Below are 19,690 nucleotides of genomic sequence, written 5' to 3' on the forward strand. Positions count from 1 at the left end.
AATACATTTCATATAAATGGGATCATGTAATGTGATCTTTTCTGGCTTGTTTCATTTAGAATAATGTTGCCAAGGTTCATACACCTTGTATAGCATGAGTAATTTATCAGTTATTGTGGCCAAATAATATTATATTATGTGGGTATACAACATTTTATTTGTTCATTCATCAGTCAATGAAAGTTTAGGTTGATTTCACCTTTTGGTAATATATAACAATGCTGCTGTAAACATTAATGTACACTTTTCTATGTGGACATATATTTCCTATAAAATGGGAATTGCTGGGTCATATGGGAACTTTACATTTAATTATTTGGGTCACTAATAGACTTTTTCTATTTTTTTAAGATTTATTTATTTATTTGAAAGTCAGGGGATGGGGAGGGCAATTGGAGAGAGACAGAGAGAAAAAGAGAGAGAGAGATCTTCATCTGATGGTTTATTCCCTATATTCCCTAAATGACCAGAACTGAAGAACTGGGCCAATGTGAAGCCAGGAGCCAGAAGCTTCTTCCCGGTCTCCCACATGTTTGCAGGGACCCAAGTCTTTCTCCACTGCTTTTCCAGGCACATTTGAAGGGAGCTGGATCAGAAGTGGAGCAGCTGAGGCTAAACCTGGCACCCATATGGGACCCACTATGCCATAGCGCTGGCCTCACTGATAGACTTCTAAAATATGTGCACCATTTGTCTATAAAGTTTGTGTTTATTTAACTTGTTTTTGACTGGTGGATTTTAGCCATCCCAATGAGAGTGAACTGGCATCTGCTTGTGAATTTTTCCCCCTTTAAACAATTTTATTTATTTATTTATTTTTAAAAGATTTATTTATCTTTTTAAATTTATTTGAAAGGCAGAGTTACAGAGGAAGAGACAGAGAGAGAGGTCTTCCATCCACTGGTTCAATCCTCAGATGGCTGCAACGGCCGGAGCCATGCCAATCCAAAGCCAGGAGCCAGGCGCTTCTTCCAGGTCTCCTATGTGGGTACAGGGGCCCAAGGACTTGGGCCATCTCCTGCTTTCCCAGGCCATTGCAGTGAGCTGTATCAGAAGAGGAGCAGCCGGGGCTAGAACCAGCGCCCATATGGGATGCCAGAGCTTCAGGCCAGGGCGTTAACCCGTTGCACCATAGCACCGACCCCTATTTATTTGAAAAGCTGAGTTTACAGAAAGAACAAAGAAGAGAGAGAGAGAGATATCTTCCTTCTGCTGGTTCATGCTCTAAATGGCTTCAATGGCTGGGGCTGGGCCAGACTGAAGCTAGAAGCCTGGAATTCCATGCAGGACTCTCTCCCACGTGGGTGGCAAGGGCCCAAGCACTTGGACCATCTTTCACACCTTCCCTAGTACATTAGCAGGAACCTGAATCTGAAGTGAAGCAGTTGGGACTCAAACCAGTGCTCATATGGAATGCCAGCAATAGCAGGCAGTGGTTGAATGTGCTGTGCCACACCACTGTCCCCCTTTGCCCATTTTCACATTTTTTTTTTCAACTTTGTTGTTATTGAGTTGTAGGAGTTCTTTATGTATTCTGGATATAAATCCCTTATCAGATTTATGATTTGCAAAAACTGCCTCGTCTTTTGTAGGTTGCCTTTTTACTCTCTTTATAACTTAGTATATACTAAGGGACTTTTCTCTGGGCTTACTATTGATTTTGTTCTTTTGCTGCTCATACCATAATTAATTCCATCTGTTTTTTTTTCCCACATATTTTTTTAGAAAACTTTTATTTAATAAATATAAATTTAGAAAGTACAACTTTTGGATTATCGTGTTTTTTCCCCCATAACCACCCTCCCACCCACAAACCATCCCATCTCCTACTCCCTCTCCCATCTCATTCTTCATAAAGTTCATCTTTAATTATCTTTATATACAGAAGATTAACTTAGTATATACTAAGATTTCAACAGATTGCACCCACACAGACACACAAAGTATAAAGTACTGTTTGAACACTAATTTTACCGTTAATTCACATAGTACAGCACATTAAGGACAAAGATCCTACAGGGGAGAAAGTGCACAGTGACTCCTGTTCTTGATTTAACAATTGATACTCTTCTTTATGATGTCAGTAGTCACCCAAGGCTCTTGTCATGAGCTGCCAAGGCTATGGAAGCCTCTTGAGTTCACTAAGTCCGACCTTATTTAGACAAGGCCATAATTAAAGTGGAAATTCTTTCCACCCTTCAGAGAAAGGTACCTCCTCCTTTGATGGCCCCTTCTTTCCACCGGGATCTCACTGAGATCTTTAATTTAGGTCCATTTTTGCCACAGTGTCTTGCCTTTCCATGCCTGAAATGCTCTCATGGGCTTTTTAGCCAGATCTGAATGCCTTAAGAGCAATTCTGAGGCCAGAGTGCTCTTTAGGGCATTTGTCACTCTATGAGTCTGCTGTGTATTCTGCTTCCCATGTTGGATCATTCTCTCCTTTTTAATTGCATTATTATTAGCAGACACTTGGTCTTATTTATGTGATCCCTTTGACGCTTAATCCTATCTTTATGATCAATTATGAACTTAAACTGATCACTTTAACTACTAGTTATGGTGTTGGTACATGCCAACGTAATGTTTTCTCCACATATATACACATTTGTATGAACTTCATTTCCCCTGCTGCCTTTTTCCACTTATTTATCCCCTTAACCTTAAAAAACCTCCATTGCAGGACTGGCCTTGTGGCTTAGCAACACTGCTGCTGGGACTCTAATATCCCAAATAGGTACCAGTTTGTGTCCCGGCTGCTCCACTTCGGATCCAGCTCCCTGCTAATGGCCTCAGAAGAGCAATGGAAGATGGTCCAAATGCTTGGTCCCTACACGCATGTGGTAGACCCCAGATAAAGCTTCTGGCTACTGCCTAGTTTCAGCCCTGGCCAGTTGCGGCCATATGGGGAGAGAATCAGTGGATGGAAGATTTATCTATCTCTCCTGCCTCTGTGTTTCTGCCTTTCAAAATATTGAATAGTTAAAAGAATAATACATGTAAGTTATCTGATATATGCCTGGCATATAATAAAAACTTGAAAATGTTTGATGTTGATATTACAAATACTTCACATATTAGAATAGACTTTCTGAATTGGGATTTTTTTTTTCCTGTTATATGAGGGTCAAACTTTAGTATAGTTCATTGATTTGTGTAATACCCTTTTTTAAAAAAACTATTTATTTACTGAGAAGCAGAGTTACAGACACAGGAGAGAGAGAGGTCTTAAATCCCATATGTCTGCCTTTGGGCATGAGCTGGGCCGAGCTGAAGCCAGGAGTCAGGAGCTTCTTCTGGGTCTCTGACGCAGGTGCAGGGGCCCGAGACGTAGAGAAAGGTCTTCATCTACTGCTTCATTACCCAAATGGCCACAGTGGTTAGAGCTGGACTCATTCAAAGCCAAGATCCAGGAGTTTCTTTTGGGTCTCCCACATGGGTGCAGCGCCCAAACACTTCAGCCATCTTCCACTGCTTTCCCATGCCATAAGCAGAGAGCTGGGTCAGAAAAGGTGCAAGGGTTGTGCTGTGGTATAGCAGGTAATGCCACCTCCTGCAGTGCCAGTATATCATGTGGACACCAGTTCAAATGCCGACTGTTCCACTTCCTATCCAGCTCTCTGCTATGGCCTAGGAATGCAGTAGAAGATGGCCCAAGTCCTTGGACCCTTGCTTCCTGGGAGACCAGGAAGAAACTCCTGGTTCTTGCTTTGGTTCAACCCAGCCCTGGCCATTGCTGCCATTTGGGGAATAAACCAGTGGATGGAAAACCTCCCCTCCCTCCTTCTCTCTCTCTCTCTCTCTCTCTCTTTGAATCTGCCTGTCTGTAACTCTGCCTTTCAAATACACAAATAAATCTTAAAAAAAAAAAGGAAAGAAAGAAAAAGAGCAGCTGGGACACTAACTGGTGCCAGTATGGGGAAGCCAGTGCTGACCCCAAATGACTACATTTTGAAGATAATTGCTGGCATTGTGGTGCAGCAGTTTAAGCCAATGTCTGCTTCCATATGAGCGCAAGTTTTAGTCCAGGCTGCTCACTTCTAAGCCAGTTCCTTTCTAGTGCAGCTGGGAAAAGCAACAGAAGATGGCCTCTTTAAATTTAATTTCTTTTATAGAACTTAGAAGTCTAATGCAGAAGACAGAAAATAAATAAGTTGAAAAATAGTTCCAATAAGATATAGAGATTGTGCCTTCACTGTATGTAAGAGTTAAATGGTATCTTGGAATGTAGATTATTAATACCTAAAACCTGAATTTTAGTTTTTAGTCCTATATCTGCTATTAGCTCATTGTATTTATTCAACTTAATAATGTCTAGGTCTCTTTCTCCATCACCCCTTCTTTTTCACCCTCTCCCTTTTATGTTTGCTTATTTATTTATTTATTTTTATAAGGCAGAGTTAGGGAGAGGCAGAAAGAGAGAACTTGCACCTGCTGGTTCACTCTCCAAATGGCCACAATGGCTGGAACTGGACCAGTCTGAAGTCAGGAGCTCCATCTGGGTCTCCCATGTGGGTGCAGGGACTCCATGGTATGGGCTATCCTCCACTCCCTTCCCAAGCATATTAGCAGGGAGCTGGATTGGAAGTAGAACAGCCAGGACAGGCACCCATCTGGAATGCCAGCATTGCAGATAGCAGCTTAACCCCATTTTGCCACAATGCCTGCTCCTATTTATTTATTTTAAAAGTTTTAAAAAGTTTTTGTGTTTTGTTTTGTTTTGTTTTGTTTTGAGAGACAGAAGGGATGAGACAGGGAGAGAGAGTTCCCTTTTGCTGGTTCATTCCCCAGATACCCCCAATGATTGAAATGAGGGTGAGTAAAGCCATGAGCTAGGAATTCAATCCAGGTCTCCGTTGTGGGTGGCCAGAACCACTGGAGCCTTCCCTTCTCTCTAACTATGCTTCTCAAGGAGTAAATAAATATTTTTTAAAAATGTGATCTTATTTCCCTACCAGTAATATTTCTGTGTTAAGCTAATGTCATGATGATTAAAAATGTTAAAATTAGAAAAAGAATGATACATATCTCTTACATTATTATGCAACATTACTTACACTTTTTAAAAAGACATTTTGTTTGTGAATTTTGTTTTTCAACTATTCATATAATATAAGTTTACTTATCCTGGGCCATGTCGGAAATATATTTTGTTTAGATTTTAAATTTTTTATTAATTGAAAGGCTGATAGAGCAACATAGAGATCTTCCAGCCACTGGTTCACTCATCCAGTGCCTACAATAACCATGGTGAGGCCAGGCAGAAACCAGGATTCAGGATGTCAATCCAAGTCTCCCACGTGGGTGGCAGGAATCCAGATGGCTGGAGTCATCCATCACTTGCTGCTTCCCTGGAGTTCATTAGCAGGAAGCCGGGATTGGAAGTGAAGCTAGAACTAAGCCCAGGCACTCAGTGTCCCACTGTGCCAAAAACACCTGTCTGTTAGGTTTTTTTCTTTAAGCTTTATTTATTTATTTTAAAGAGTTACACAGAGGAGAGGCAGAGAGAGAGAGAGAGAGGTCTTCCATCCTTGGTTCACTCCCCAATTGGTCACAACAGCCGGAGCTGTGCCGATCCAAAGCCAGGAGGTAGGAGTTTTTCTGGGTTTCACACATAGGTACAGGGGCCCAAGGACTTGGGTCATCTACTGCTTTCCCAGGCCATAGCAGAAAGCAGGATCGGAAATGGAGCAGCGGGGACTCAAACTGGCAGCGATATGGGATGTCAGCACTGTAGGCTGCGGCTTTACCCACTGCACCACAGCGCTGGCCCTGTCAGTTTTTATTTTCATATAATTTTAGAAAACTTGTAGAAATAGTATAAGTTCTGTGTTCTACAGATAACTTTTCCCACATTTGCTTCTTTTTCTTTCTCCCTCATTCTCTCCTCAGTCTCGTGTGAGCACAAATCTAGTTGGAATAAAAACATCATACTGCATTCTGTAAGATGCCATTCTTAAAGTTAGACAGTGAGAGAGGGACAGAGAGAGAAAGGTCTTCCTTTTTCTGTTGGTTCACCCCCCCCAAATGGCCGCTACCGCTGGTGCGTTGTGGCCGGCGCGCTGCGCTGATCCGAAGCCAGGAGCCAGGTGCTTCTTCCTGGTCTCCCATGCAGGTGCACGGCCCAAGGACCTGGGCCATCCTCCACTGCCTTCCCGGGCCACAGCAGAGAGCTGGACTGGAGGAGGAGCAACCGGAACAGAATCTGGCGCCCCAGTCGGGACTAGAACCCAGGGTGCCGGCACCGCAGGCAGAGGATTAGCCTCGTGAGCCACAGCGCTGGCCCAAGGTGGCATTCTAAGTATTTGTTATTGAGGCTCCTGACAGCGATCCTCACCTGTGTCATTTATGCAGAATTTCTGTATATTTTATGATAATAATGCATTATACTGGGGCCAGCACTGTGGCATTGCAGGTAAAGCTGCCTCCTATAGTGCCAGCATCCCACATAGGCCCCAGTTTGAGTCCCAGGCTGCTTCACTTTTGATCCAGCTCCCTGATAATGCGCTTGAGAAAGCAGTGGAAGATAGCCCAAGTTCTTGGGCCCCTACACCCCTGTGGGAGGCCCCAGATGAGCTTCCTGGCTCGTGCCTTCAGTTTGACCAGTTCTGGCTAGCCCTGGCCATGGTGGCCATTTGGGGAATGAACCAGCAGATGTGTCTCTCACATTCTCTCTGACTCTGCTTCTGTCTCTGCCTCTCCTTCTCTGTAACTCTTTCAAATAAATTCAAAGCAAGACAAAATAATATATTATGTTTTTGAAAGTTTTAAAACTTAATTTAGCTAAATTTTTTGAAAGTTTTAAAACTTAATTTAGCTAAATTCCACAAATCAGTTATAGACAGTGAGAGAGACACAGAGAGAAAGGTCTTCCCTCTATTGGTTCACTCCCCTAATGGCTGCCACAGCCAGCGCTGCACCGATCTGAAGCCAGGAGCTGGGTGCTTCTTCCCGGTCTCCCATGTGGGTGCAGGGACCCAAGCTCTTGGGCCATCCTCTGCTGACCTCCCAGGCCACAGCAGAGAGCTGGACTGGAAGAGGAGCAACTGGGACTAGTACCTGGCACCCCAACCGGGACTAGAACCCGGGGTGCAGGCACCGCAGGCAAAGGATTAGCCAAGTGAGCCATGGCACCGTCCTTTTTTTTTTTTTTTTTTGACAGATAGACAAAGAGAAAGGTCTTCCCTCTGTTGTTTCACCCCCCAAAGGGCCGCTACGGCCAGCGCTACGTTGATCTGAAGCCAGGAGCCAGAGGCTTCCTCCTGGTCTCCCATGAGGGTGCAGGGGCCCAAGCACTTAGGCCATCATCTGCTGCCTTCCCAGGCCACAGCAGAGAGCTGGACTGGAAGAGGAGCAACCGAGACTAGGACCCGGCGCCCATATGGGATGCCGGTGCCCCAGGTGGAGGATTAACCACGTGAGCCACGGTGCCGGCCCCTATCCTATTATTCTTTAAGAATATTTTTTTAATACTTGTTTTGGTGTAACTTTTTTTGTTCCACTGTGTGGCACCTTAATAAAATGGAGCTGATATTGTAGTTTTAGAAGTTGTTAGTACTGGTTTTGAAAACTGTGGTAAAATCTACATTATGTAAAATTTATTATTTTAACATAACAAAATTTTATATTTTAACAGTTCAATGGCATGTGATTGTGTAAATAGTTACAAAAATTGGAAATACATTTTAGCAAGTAAATGCAGTGTGATGTATAAAAGTAATTTGACTAAGCTTTATTTTAGGAATGTAAACTTGGAGTAAAATTGTACTTTATGACTATAAACTTAGATTAAGATTAGAAAATTAGTTATTGGGGATTTAGGTTAAGTTACTGCTTGGGATGCCTACATTTCGTATCTGGAGTACCTGAGATTAGTTCCTCTGTGCCTTCCAATCCAGCTTCTTGCTGATGCTCTTGGAAGGCAGCAAATGATGCTGAGGTGTTTACATCTCAGCCATCCATGGTAGAGTTCTTGACATTTGGCTTTGGCCTGCCCATACCCTGGCTGTTGGAGACATTTTAAAAGTGAACTAGTGGGGCTGGCGCCATGGCTCACTAGGCTAATCCTCCACCTTGCGGCACCGGCACACCGGGTTCTAGTCTCGGTCGGGGCACCGGATTCTGTCCCAGTTGCCCCTCTTCCAGGCCAGCTCTCTGCTGTGGCCAGGGAGTGCAGTGGAGGATGGCCCAAGTGCTTGGGCCCTGCACCCCATGGGAGACCAGGAGAAGCACCTGGCTCCTGCCTTCGGATCAGCGCAGTGTGCCTGCTGCAGCGCACCGGCCGCGGCGGCCATTGGAGGGTGAACCAATGGCAAAGGAAGACCTTTCTCTCTGTCTCTCTCACTGTCCACTCTGCCTGTCCAAAAAAAAAAAAAAAAAAAAGTGAACTAGTGGATGGACAATGCTTTCTGTGTCTTGAGTCTGTCTTTTTCTGTTGCTCTTACTTAAACTTTTGAAAAAAATCAATGGATTTTACTATATCAACAAACTAGGGAGAAAATATAATCATTTTAATGTGGAAAAAATACATGATAAATTTCAATACTTGATTCATGGCACATAGTGCAGCTTCAGTATTTTCCAATGTGGCAGGTTAAATTATTATGATTAGGCCGGCGCCGCGGCTCACTAGGCTAGTCCTCCGCCTTGCGGTGCCGGCACACCGGGTTCTAGTCCTGGTCGGGGCACCGATCCTGTCCCGGTTGCCCCTCTTCCAGGCCAGCTCTCTGCTGTGGCCAGGGAGTGCAGTGGAGGATGGCCCAAGTGCTTGGGCCCTGCACCCCATGGGAGACCAGGAGAAGCCCCTGTCTCCTGCCATAAGATCAGCGCGGTGCGCCGGCCGCAGCGTGCTACCGCGGCGGCCATTGGAGGGTGAACCAACGGCAAAGGAAGACCTTTCTCTCTGTCTCTCTCTCACTGTCCACTCTGCCTGTTAAAAAAAAAAATTATTATGATTAGAAAAAAATGTTTAAAGTATGATGGTATTATTGTGATAGATATGTGAATAAAGAATTATAGGGTCTATATTGTGGTGCACTGGGTTAAGCTACAGATTGTGGCACTAGCATCCATATCAGCACTGGTTTTAGTCCCCACTGCTTTGCTTCTAATCCAGCTTCTTGCCTTGCGAAGCAGTAAAAGATGGTCCAACTACTTGGGTCTCTGCAAACCACATGGGAGACAATGTATATTTGTTATTTTGTAACCATAAATAACAACAGAAATTATTTATAATTAAAACTTTAAAAATTATTTATTTGAAGGGCAGAGTTAGGGAGAGGCAGAAAGAGAGAGATTTTTTCATCCACTGTTTCATTCGCCAAATGGCCTCAACAGCCCGGGCTGGACCAGACTGAGGCCAGGAGCCAGGAGCTCCATGCAGGTTTCCCACATGGGTAGCAGGGGCTCAAGTACTTGAACCATCTCTGTGCCTTCCTGGAGATGTTAACAGAGAGCTGGATTAGAAGTGGAATAGCGGGGCTGGCCCCTTGGCGCACCAGGTTAGTCCTCCGCCTGTGGCGCTGGCATCCCATATGGGTACTGGGTTCTAGCCCCAGCTTCTCTTCCAATCCAGCTCTCTGCAATGGCCTGGGAAAGCAAGCAGTGGGAGATGGCCCAAGTGCTTGGGCCCCTGTACCCGCATGGGAGACCAGGAAGAAGCACCTGGCTCCTGGCTTCAGATCGGTGCAGCTCCGGCCATTTGGAGAGTGAACCAACGGAAGGAAGACCTTTCTCTCTGTCTTTCTCTCTCTCACTGTCTGCAACTCTACCTGTCAAATAAATAAATAAAATCTAAAAAAAAAAAAAAAAAAAAAAAAAAGAAGTGGAATAGCTGGGACTAGAACCAGGGCCCATGTGTAATGTTAGCATTGCTGGTGACAGCTTAACCTGCTGTATCACAACACCAGCCCCTATTAATCAGAAATAAGTACAAGAAAAATATTTAAGCTTGGCTTTCTCTCTATTGTGAAGTGCAAAACCCATTAAATTGTGAATTGAAATAGCAATTTTAAGGAACCTAAACAAGGCAGCTTTGACTATAAAAATGGAAGAGAAGCATAAGTGATGATGATGTCAAGTATCAAATGAGTTTGGTTGTGTACATGGGGCCACGAACTGTTTGCTGAGCTGGATAGAAGAGTAATTGTGATGCTAATACAGATGATGCATCATGAGAAATTCAAAAGTTGATACTTATAGGTTTGACTCAGACTAGACATTTCATGTTTATGGTTTTTTCATTATAGAAATTTGATTAGGAACCTTTGATAGTAACTGTTTGCTGGTTTGTGTTATAATCGAAATGATATATAAATTCTCTGATTTCTAAGTATTGGGAGTTGGTTATATTGTTCTTTTATGCATCTTTACAGATGGTAGTAAAAACTTTTATGGATATGGATCAGGACTCAGAAGACGAAAAACAGCAGTATCTCCCACTAGCCTTGCATCTTGCATCTGAATTTTTCCTCAGGAACCCCAATAAAGATGTGCGTCTCCTTGTAGCATGTTGTTTGGCTGACATCTTTCGAATCTATGCCCCAGAAGCCCCATATACTTCCCACGATAAACTTAAGGTAAATATAATCTTTATAAAATACTTTTACTTAGATTTTGTAGATTAAGAAACACAGATTTTTTATTATTCTTACCATTTTAACATCATAAATTGCAAAGCCAATTATCTGCTTAATATTTATTGAGTATTAGTAAAAATGACTGGTATTTTTTATGAGGAACTAAAAGGTGTGTATCAAACCCAAGTCTAAACTAAATGCTTACTCCTCTTTTATCTTCAGGCTAATCTGTCACAAAGGGATACATAGTAGATGCAAGATAATTTTTAAAGCAGGAATATACCAGGATTTATATATCAAATGACTGTTTCCCCCTACAAGTTATTCAACTTGCAAGACTGGATGGTTATCTTGGAGATTTTGCCTTTTTTAAAAAAATGAGGAACTCTTTTTTTTTTTTTCCCCAAAGATTTATTTTTATTTATTTGAAAGAGTTATACAGAGAGAGGAGAGACAGAGAGGTCTTCCATCTGATAGTTCACTGCCAATTGGCTGCAAAGGCCAGAGCTGCGCCAATCTGAAATCAGGAGCCAGGAGCTTCTTCCGGGTCTCCCACATGGGTGCCAGGGGCGCAAGGGCTTGGGTCATCTTCTACTGCTATCCCAGGCCACAGCAGAGAGCTGGATTGGAAGTGGAGCAGCCGGGCCTTGAACCGGCACCCATATGGGCTGCCAGTGCTTCAGGCCAGGGCATTAACCCGCTGCACCACAGCACCAGCCCCAATGAGGAACACTTATTTATCTCTTGAGGTGATTTTATATTTTGAATAGTTTTATTCTTCACAAATTTTAATCCTTCCAATTGCTTTTTTGTTTGTTTGTTTGTTTTTGTTTTTAACTTCAGTTTATTTGAGGGGCAGAGAGACACATGGAGAGAGAGCTCCCATCTGTTGATTCACTCCTCTGATCGCTGCCATGGCTGGAACAGGGCTCAGAATGAAGCTGGGAGCTGGGAATTCAATTCAGGTTTCCCATGTGGGTGACAGGGACCCAATTACTTGCGCCATCACTGCTGCCTCACATTTCTTTCTTTATTTGAAAGGCTGAGTTACAGAGAGAGGGAAAGACAGAGAGAGAGGTTGTTCATCTACTAGTTTACTCCCCAAATGGCCTCAACCAGGACTGGGTTATACCAAAGCCAGGAGTCAGGAGCTTCTTCTGGGTCTCCCATGTGGGTTCATGGGTCCAAGGACATGGCCACTTGGCTGCTTTCCCAGCCACATAAGCAGCGAACTGGATCAGAAATGGAGCAGCTGGGACACAAACCAGCATCCATATGAGATGCAAGCATTGCAGGTGGCAGCTTAACCCACTACACCACTATGCTGGCCCCTTTTTAAAGATTCATTTATTTGTTTGAAAGTCAAAGTTATGGAGAGAAAGGGACAGAGATATTCAGTCCCCAGATGCCCACAATAGCCATGGCTGGATGAGACCAAAGCCAGGAGCTTCATCTATGTCTCCTGTGTGGATGGCATGGTGCAAGTACTTGAGCTGTCTTCTGCCACTTTTCCCAGGCCATTAGCAGGGAGCTGCATCCTAAGTGGAGCAACTGGGATATGACCTGATGCTCATATGGGATGCTGGCGTCACAGTAGGTGTCATTATCTGCTATGCCACAATGTTGCCTGGACTAGTTTTTTATGACCACAGTTGGCTGTCACCCCATCAACAATTTTGTGTTCTGTAGTTACAGATACCTGCAGTCTGAGAATATTAAATATGAGTTTCTAGATAGAAAAACAGTTCATAAGTTGTAAATTGTACCACCCATCCTTTAGTCACTTAGTAGTTATCTTAGTTATCAGGTTAACTGTGAGATATTTCAGTGCTTGTATTTAAGTAATTCTTATTTTACTTAACAGTGACTGCAAATAGTGCAAACTTTTTTTTTTTTTAATGATTTATTTAATTTATTTAAAAGATGAGTTACAGAGTGGCAGAAAGAGAGAAAGAGAGAAAGGGTGCAGGGAGGTGTCTTCCATTAGCTGGTTCATTCCCCAGATGGCCGCAATGGCCAGAGCTGCACCGTTCCGAGGGTAGGAGCCAGGAGTTTCTTCCGGGTCTCCTACGTGGGTGCAGGGGCCCAAGGACTTGGGCCATGTTCCACTGCTTTCCCAGGCAGTATCAGAGAGCTGGATTGGAAGAGGAGTAGCTGGTACTAGAACAGGATACTGGTGCTTCAGGCCAGGGCTTTAACCTGCTGTGCCACAGTGTCGGCCCCAATGCAAACTTTTATTACAGCATATTATTATTATTATTATTATCATCCTATTATTTGTTGTTAATCTCTTGCTATGCCTAATTTTTAAATTTTATCTTAGATATATTTAGAAGAAAATGTAAATATAGGAATCAGTACTGTCTGTAGTTTCAGGAATCCACTGGAAGCCTTGGAATTTATTCAGTCCAAATAGGGAGAGTATAGTATAGGAGTCCAGAAATTATTTTGTACCCTACTGATACTATTTTCAAATGAAGCAACTAAATAAAACTTCAGAAACAGAGTACTGTCATTTTTAAAAGTGTGTCCCGTGGACCAGTCTGTCTCCTGTTTTATACAACTTTATAGTCCCACATAAAATTCATAACTAAGTGCTAAAACTTAGTATTTACATGTAGAAAATATAATTGAAAGACTCGTATTCAGCTCCTTAAAATGAAGATAGTTGTTTGCCATGATGCAGGGTGAAGATAGTGACGTAGAAGCACTGCAGCAGAAGCAAAGGTAATATATTAGATACGAAACCTGATGTCCCTTTTGAATGAGAATGTTTAAATATTTACAGAATTAACAAATTTCTAAAAGATTTATTTATTTGAAAGGAAGAATAAGAGAGACAGAGAAATCTAGTTCATTCCCCAGATGCCCATAACAGCCAGGGTTGTGCCAGATTGAAGCCAAGAGCCAGTTAGTTCATAATATGTTTATGAGCTGTTAGTATGTTATGAAAGAATAAGAAGTATTTGTGTCTAAATTAATACTTTTTATTTTTTTTTAACAGGACATATTTTTGTTTATCACCAGACAGTTAAAAGGTTTGGAGGATACAAAGAGTCCACAGTTTAATAGATACTTTTATTTATTAGAGGTAAAAAAAAAAATAACAAAACACTTCATTTACTAAATATCACATTATTTCATTGTTGCAAATTCTATGTAGTAACTTTGTAGAGTAAAACTTTCTTTGTTTTATACAAAGCCAACTTACAAAATCTTTGACATTTCCTAAGGACAATATAATCTTTTTATTGTTCCTTATATCCTCTAAAGATGTATTCTATAGATCATTTAAATTATAAATTTTATTTCTTTTTTCTATTTTCTAATCTAAATATATATTTTCACTGCTTCTTATAATTTAATGTATGTCTACCGACCACTAAATATAAGTGTTTTTCAATTTGAGAAAGTTGATGCCCTCTTAAAGGTCAGAGAACTTTAACACTCATGTAATTTTGCATGTTAGGTTTTCATAGGCTTTTACTATAATTCTATAAATTTTACTAATGAGCTTGCTTTTGTGTAACTGTAATTTTTTTTTTTTTTTTAAGAATTTAGCTTGGGTTAAATCATATAACATCTGCTTTGAATTGGAAGATTGCAATGAAATTTTTATTCAACTTTTTAGGACTCTCTTCTCAGTAATCAAGTAAGTTAATTCTGAAGCATTTCTGTTTTTCTTGCTGTGTTTGTTGTAGTGTCCTATACTTTGTGTACAGTACAATGTTTTAGAGTTGTAAGAAATTGTTTTCCTTAGTCCCGACTGCTCCTCTTCCAGTCCAGCTCTCTGCTGTGGCCCAGGAAGGCAGTGGAGGAAGGCCCAACTGCTTGGGCCCCTGCACCCTCATGGGAGACCAGGAGGAAGCGCCTGGCTCCTGGCTTCAGATTGGCGCAGCACCGGCTGTTCAGGCCATTTTGGGGGGGGTGAACCAATGGAAGGAAGACCTTTCTCTCTATCTATCCCTCTCTCTCTCACTGTCTAACTCTATCTGTCAAATAAATTTTAAAAAATAATAAAAGAAAATATGAAGAGGAAAATAAAATTAGGTTGCAAGAAAACTACCTTTGCCCTTACACTGCCATTTTAAAATATGGGTCAGTTTATTGATTGACACTTTTGTGCCCTAATGTGTTCTGGGAGCTATGGACAATAAATAAATATAAAGTAGGGTCTTGTTTTTAAGAAACTTATTATCCAATAAAGGCAACTGCATAAAGTTATAGAACAAATGATAAGAGGCCTTAAACACTGAAGAACTAAATTATGAATATCATATATCCCCTTGGTGTTCCTCTAAGCACATTGACTCTGATATCTTCTCATTGTTGAAATGAGAAAGAAATCTTTAACATTGTCTAAGTCATCTATTTATGGAAATAGGGCAATTAATGCAGATAGATGAAGTTTACTGATTTGCCAAGGACAAATTGCTGGACAAGAGAGCCTAAATTTGGTTGTTTTTTTTTGGTATGGTAAACAAAGTGTCATCATGAGATGTGCTCTAAAGTATTAGATTTTTTGGAAACATATACTTTGTTTTCCCCTCCTCAGCAATATGCACATAATAGTCAATATCTGTAATCTGTAAACTAGTGTGTATTTCATCAGTTTTTTTGTTGTTTCAGATAGTGGAGTAAATTCTTTTCTTTTTGTTGTTGTTGGTTTTTTTTTTTTTTTTTTTTTTGCAGGCAGAATGGATAGTGAGAGAGAGAGACAAAGGTCTTCCTTTGCCGTTGGTTCACTCTCCAATGGCCGCTGCGGCCGGAGCCAGGTGCTTCTCCTGGTCTCCCATGCGGGTGCAGGGCCCAAGGACTTGGGCCATCCTCCACTGCCTTCCCAGGCCATAGCAGAGAGCTGGCCTGGAAGAGGGGCAACCGGGATAGAATCCGGTGCCCCAACCAGGACTAGAACCTGGTGTGCCGGCTCCGCAAGGCGGAGGATTAGCCTGTTGAGCCACAGCGCCGGCCAATTCTTTCCTTCTTACCATATCTTGACTAGAAGTTTTAAACTGACTGATTTAGATTGATGGGATCTATAGAAATTTCCACATTATCTTTTGCTTTGTTTCCCTCACTTTTTTTTTTTTTTTTTTTAAGATTTATTTAGGGGCCAGCTTTCTGCTCTGACTTGGGAAAGCAGTAGATGACCCAAGTTCTTGGGCCCCTGTACCTGTTAGGGAGACCTAGAGGAAGCTCCTGGCTCCTGGCTTTGGATTGGCATAGCTCTGGCCGTTGAGGCCAATTGGGGAGTGATCCAGTGGATGGAAGACCTCTCTCTGCCTCCCCTCTTCTCTCTGTATAACTCCTTCAAATAAATAAATAAATCTTAAAAAAAAAAAAAAAATTTAATTGAAAGACAGAGAGTCAGGGGCAGAGAAAGAAGTCTTCCATCCACAGATTTACTCCCCAAATGCCCGCATCAGCCAGAGCTGTACTGATTCCAAGCCAAGAGACAGGTGCTTCTTCCAGGTCTCCCACGTGGGTGTAGGGGACCAAGGACTTGGGCCATTTCCTACTGCTTTCCCAGGCCACAGCAGAGAGCTGGATGGGAAGTGGAACAGCCAGGACTCCAACCAGCGCCCTTAAGGGATACCAGCCCTGCCCCTCACTTCTTCATTACCCTCAAGTATCTATTGGATCTGAGAGACAAATATTCTTTTTTTTTTTTCTTTTGTTTTTTGTTTGTTTGTTTGTTTTGGTATCAAGCTAAATATCTGTTCTTTCTTGCCCACTCAGCAACCCCCATGCATTCCCTCCACATATAGAACCATACAATTGATCCTTTATAATGTTGGCCTTTTGTAAACATAAACAAGGGTCTGGCATTGTGTCATAGCAGATAAAGCCACCACCTGTGACCAGCATTCCATATGTTCAGTGGTTCCTGTCCCAGCTGCTCTGCTTCTAATCCAGCTCCCTGCTCGTGGCCTGGCAAAACTCTGTCTCTGTAACTCTGACTTTAAAATAAATAAATAAATCTTTAAAAAAGAAAAAGCAATAAAAATATGCTTGAGAGAGGGCTTACAAGAGGTATGTTTTTCTGGAAGTTGGTGAAAACTGATGGTGTGGTTTCCCCATCAACTTTTGAAGTTTTTCTTGGTTTTACCACAGTGGCCAAACAAGTTTATTATTCATTATTTCAAGTTTTGTGAGTTTTTTTGTTTTGTCTTTTGTTTTCATTTGGTTATTTGAGAGGCAAAGAGACTGAGAAAGAAAGCTCCTATCCACTGGTTCACTCTTCAAACACCCACAGTTGCCGCAGGCTAGAACCTAAACTGCCAGGAACTCAATCCGAGTGTCTCATATAGGTGGCAGTAACCCAGTCACTTTTTTTTTTTTTTTTTGGACAGATAGAGTTAGAGAGAGAGACAGAGAGAAAGGTCTTCCTTCCATTGGTTCACCCCCAAATGGCCGCTATGGCCGGTGCGCTGTGCCAATCCGAAGCCAGGAGCCAGGTGCTTTCTCCTGGTCTCCCATACTGGTTCAGGGCCCAAATATTTGGACCATCCTGCACTGCCTTCCTGGCCACAGCAGAGAGCTGTACTGGAAGAGGAGCAACTGGGACAGAATCCAGCACCCCATCCAGGACTAGAACCCGGGGTGCCGGCATCGCAGGTGGAGGAATAGCCTAGTGAGCCGCCGCACCAGCACCCAGTTACTTTTAACACCTGCTGCCTCCCAGGCTCTGCATGAGAAGGAAGTTGGAATCAAGTGTAGAGCTGGGCATAGAACTCATGTACTCCTGTTTGGGGTACAAGTGTCCTGTTTAGGGTACTGGTGTCTAAGCACAATGCCTACCTGTTAATTTTTTAAAAGCTGTAGGTGAGATACACTAAAATTTACTTTGTATTGATTTAAACTTCCTCATGTATTTATAATATAACTATATAATTGTTCCATATTCTTTTTTATGTCCTTATACACATATTCTGATAAATACAAAAATAAACACATGTCTTTATAGTTAGGAGGAGCAAAATCTATATATTCTACAGCCAATAGAGGTTTGTAACTATTTTTAGTGAATTTATATGAGCTTTTAGTATATTCATCAAGGAGGCCTAAAATTGACTCTTCACCAATTAAGGAAGTAGCCAAGGCCTTAGTTTTTATACTTTGTTGATTTAAGTTTTTTTTTCTTGTCTATTTGAAATTGTTTGAGAGAAACCGGGATAACATTTTTGGAATCTTCTGTTACAAGCTCTGATAAGCATTTTAGATCAAACTTTTGATTTGCAGTATTGGTAAATTAAAACCTCTAGTGGCAAGAGTTACTTTTGTTGGTCTAGACTTAATTTGGGCATTTAGGTATGTTTTTATCTTATTTGAAGAATTACTGAAATGTAATAGGAAAGAAGACTTGAAAAATTTGTCTTCACCATCTTACAATTTTTTTAAAAGATTTATTTATTTATTTGAAAGGCAGAATTACACAGAAAGAAGGAGAGGCAGCGAGAGAGAGAGGTCTTCCATCCACTGGTTCTCTCCCCAGTTGGCTGCAACAGCCGGAGCTGTGCTGATCTGAAGCCGGGAGCTTCTTCCAGGTCTCCCACATGGGTGCAGGAGTCCATGGACTTGGGCCACCTTTCCCTGCTTTTCCAGGCCATGGCAAAGAGCTGGATCATAAGTAGAGCAGCTGGGACATGAACCAGTGCCCAAATGGGATGCTGGCACTGCAGGTGGTCGCTTTACCCACGACGCCACAGAGCTGGCCGCACAATTTTGTTTCCTTAAAATTATAACACTTTTTGATAAGGATTTGTTTGTTTATTTAAAAGAAAGAGTTCCAGACAGAGGAAGAGAGAGATTGATCGATCATCCATCTGCTTCTCACTCTCCAAATGGCCTCAAAGGCCAGGGCTGAGCTAGGCTGAAGCCAGGAACTTCATCTGGATCTCCCATGTGGGTGTTAGAAGCCAAAGCACCTGGGCTATCCTCCACTGCCTTCCCAGGCACCTTGAGCAGGTAGCTGGATCAGAAGTGGAGCAGCTGGGACATAAACTGACACCCATATGGGATCCCAGCATCACAGGCTAACCCACTAAACAGCAACATTGACCCCATTATATCACCTTTTAATCTTTTTTTGTTTGTTTGTTTTTTTAAAGATTTATTTATTTACTTGAAAGAGTTACACAGAAAGAAGGAGAGGCAGAGAGAGAGATAGCTTCCATCCACTGGTTCACTCCCCAATTGGCCGCAATGGCCAGTGCTGTGCCGATCCAAAGCCAGGAGCCAGGAACTTCCTCCAGGTCTCCCACACAAGTGCAGGGGCCCAAGGACTTGGGCCGTCCACTGCTTTCTCAGGCCACAGCAGAGAGCCGGATCAGAAGTGGAGCAGCTGCGTCTCAAACTGGCACCCATATGGGATGCCCTCACTGCAGGTAGTGGCTTTACCTGCAGCACAGCACCTGCCCCATCACCTTTTAAGTCTGAGACATATATAAGCAAGTGTCCTTTCTTTAAAGCTGACATTTTTATTGGGATTGGTTTAACTCAACACTTGGAATCCTCATTTATAGTATAGAGACTTAATTCATTTTAAATATCTTCTTTTCTCTTTCTCTTTTAAAAAAAGTCGATAATGAAGAATTCACCTATTAGAAACCAGAGTAGTCTTTTTTTTTTTTTTAATACTTTACAATAATACCTTTCAGTTGTGGCAGTTGTCAACAGAGGGAGAAATGAAATAGGCAAAATTTATTTTGCCATCATTGGCACAGTTCCTTTAACTGAAAATCTATTTAATTTTGAGATAACTGTTTTAAAAGTGAGAATTTAAATTTTTTTACACCTGAATTTTTTTTCTTTTTTTAAGCAATAGCCACAATAAGAAAGTACAAATGCATATGCTGGATTTGATGAGTTCTATCATCATGGAAGGTGATGGAGTTACTCAAGAATTATTGGACTCCATTCTTATTAACCTCATTCCTGCACATAAGGTTTGTATAATGTAAAGTTATTAAAGGTTAATATTTAAATTTAGTGCTACACCTAAAAATGAATAATTGTTTTTGACCATTTGCAGTCAAATGCAGTTCACATTATCACTGTCCAGCCCCATTGAAACATTAGCTTTGTAACTATATTTTCCGATGCATTGCTTAACA

The 19,690-nt window shown here is 41.9% G+C and overlaps 1 protein-coding gene across 3 annotated transcripts in view; it reads left to right on the plus strand.

Annotated features, from left to right (window-relative positions):
- The window catches only part of PDS5A (PDS5 cohesin associated factor A), a 137,557-nt gene that overhangs the window by 36,770 nt on the left and 81,097 nt on the right, over nucleotides 1-19,690 (plus strand). For all 3 annotated transcript variants that reach the window (XM_062212636.1, XM_062212635.1, XM_062212637.1), the window contains exons 3-6: nucleotides 10,371-10,574; nucleotides 13,579-13,665; nucleotides 14,129-14,226; nucleotides 19,396-19,522. In XM_062212636.1, the coding sequence (XP_062068620.1) occupies nucleotides 10,371-10,574; nucleotides 13,579-13,665; nucleotides 14,129-14,226; nucleotides 19,396-19,522 (516 nt within the window). The remainder of the gene's footprint in view (nucleotides 1-10,370; nucleotides 10,575-13,578; nucleotides 13,666-14,128; nucleotides 14,227-19,395; nucleotides 19,523-19,690) is intronic.

This window comes from Lepus europaeus, chromosome 16 (genome assembly GCF_033115175.1).
Source record: "Lepus europaeus isolate LE1 chromosome 16, mLepTim1.pri, whole genome shotgun sequence".
In the NCBI taxonomy this organism is placed as follows: Eukaryota; Metazoa; Chordata; class Mammalia; order Lagomorpha; family Leporidae; genus Lepus; species Lepus europaeus.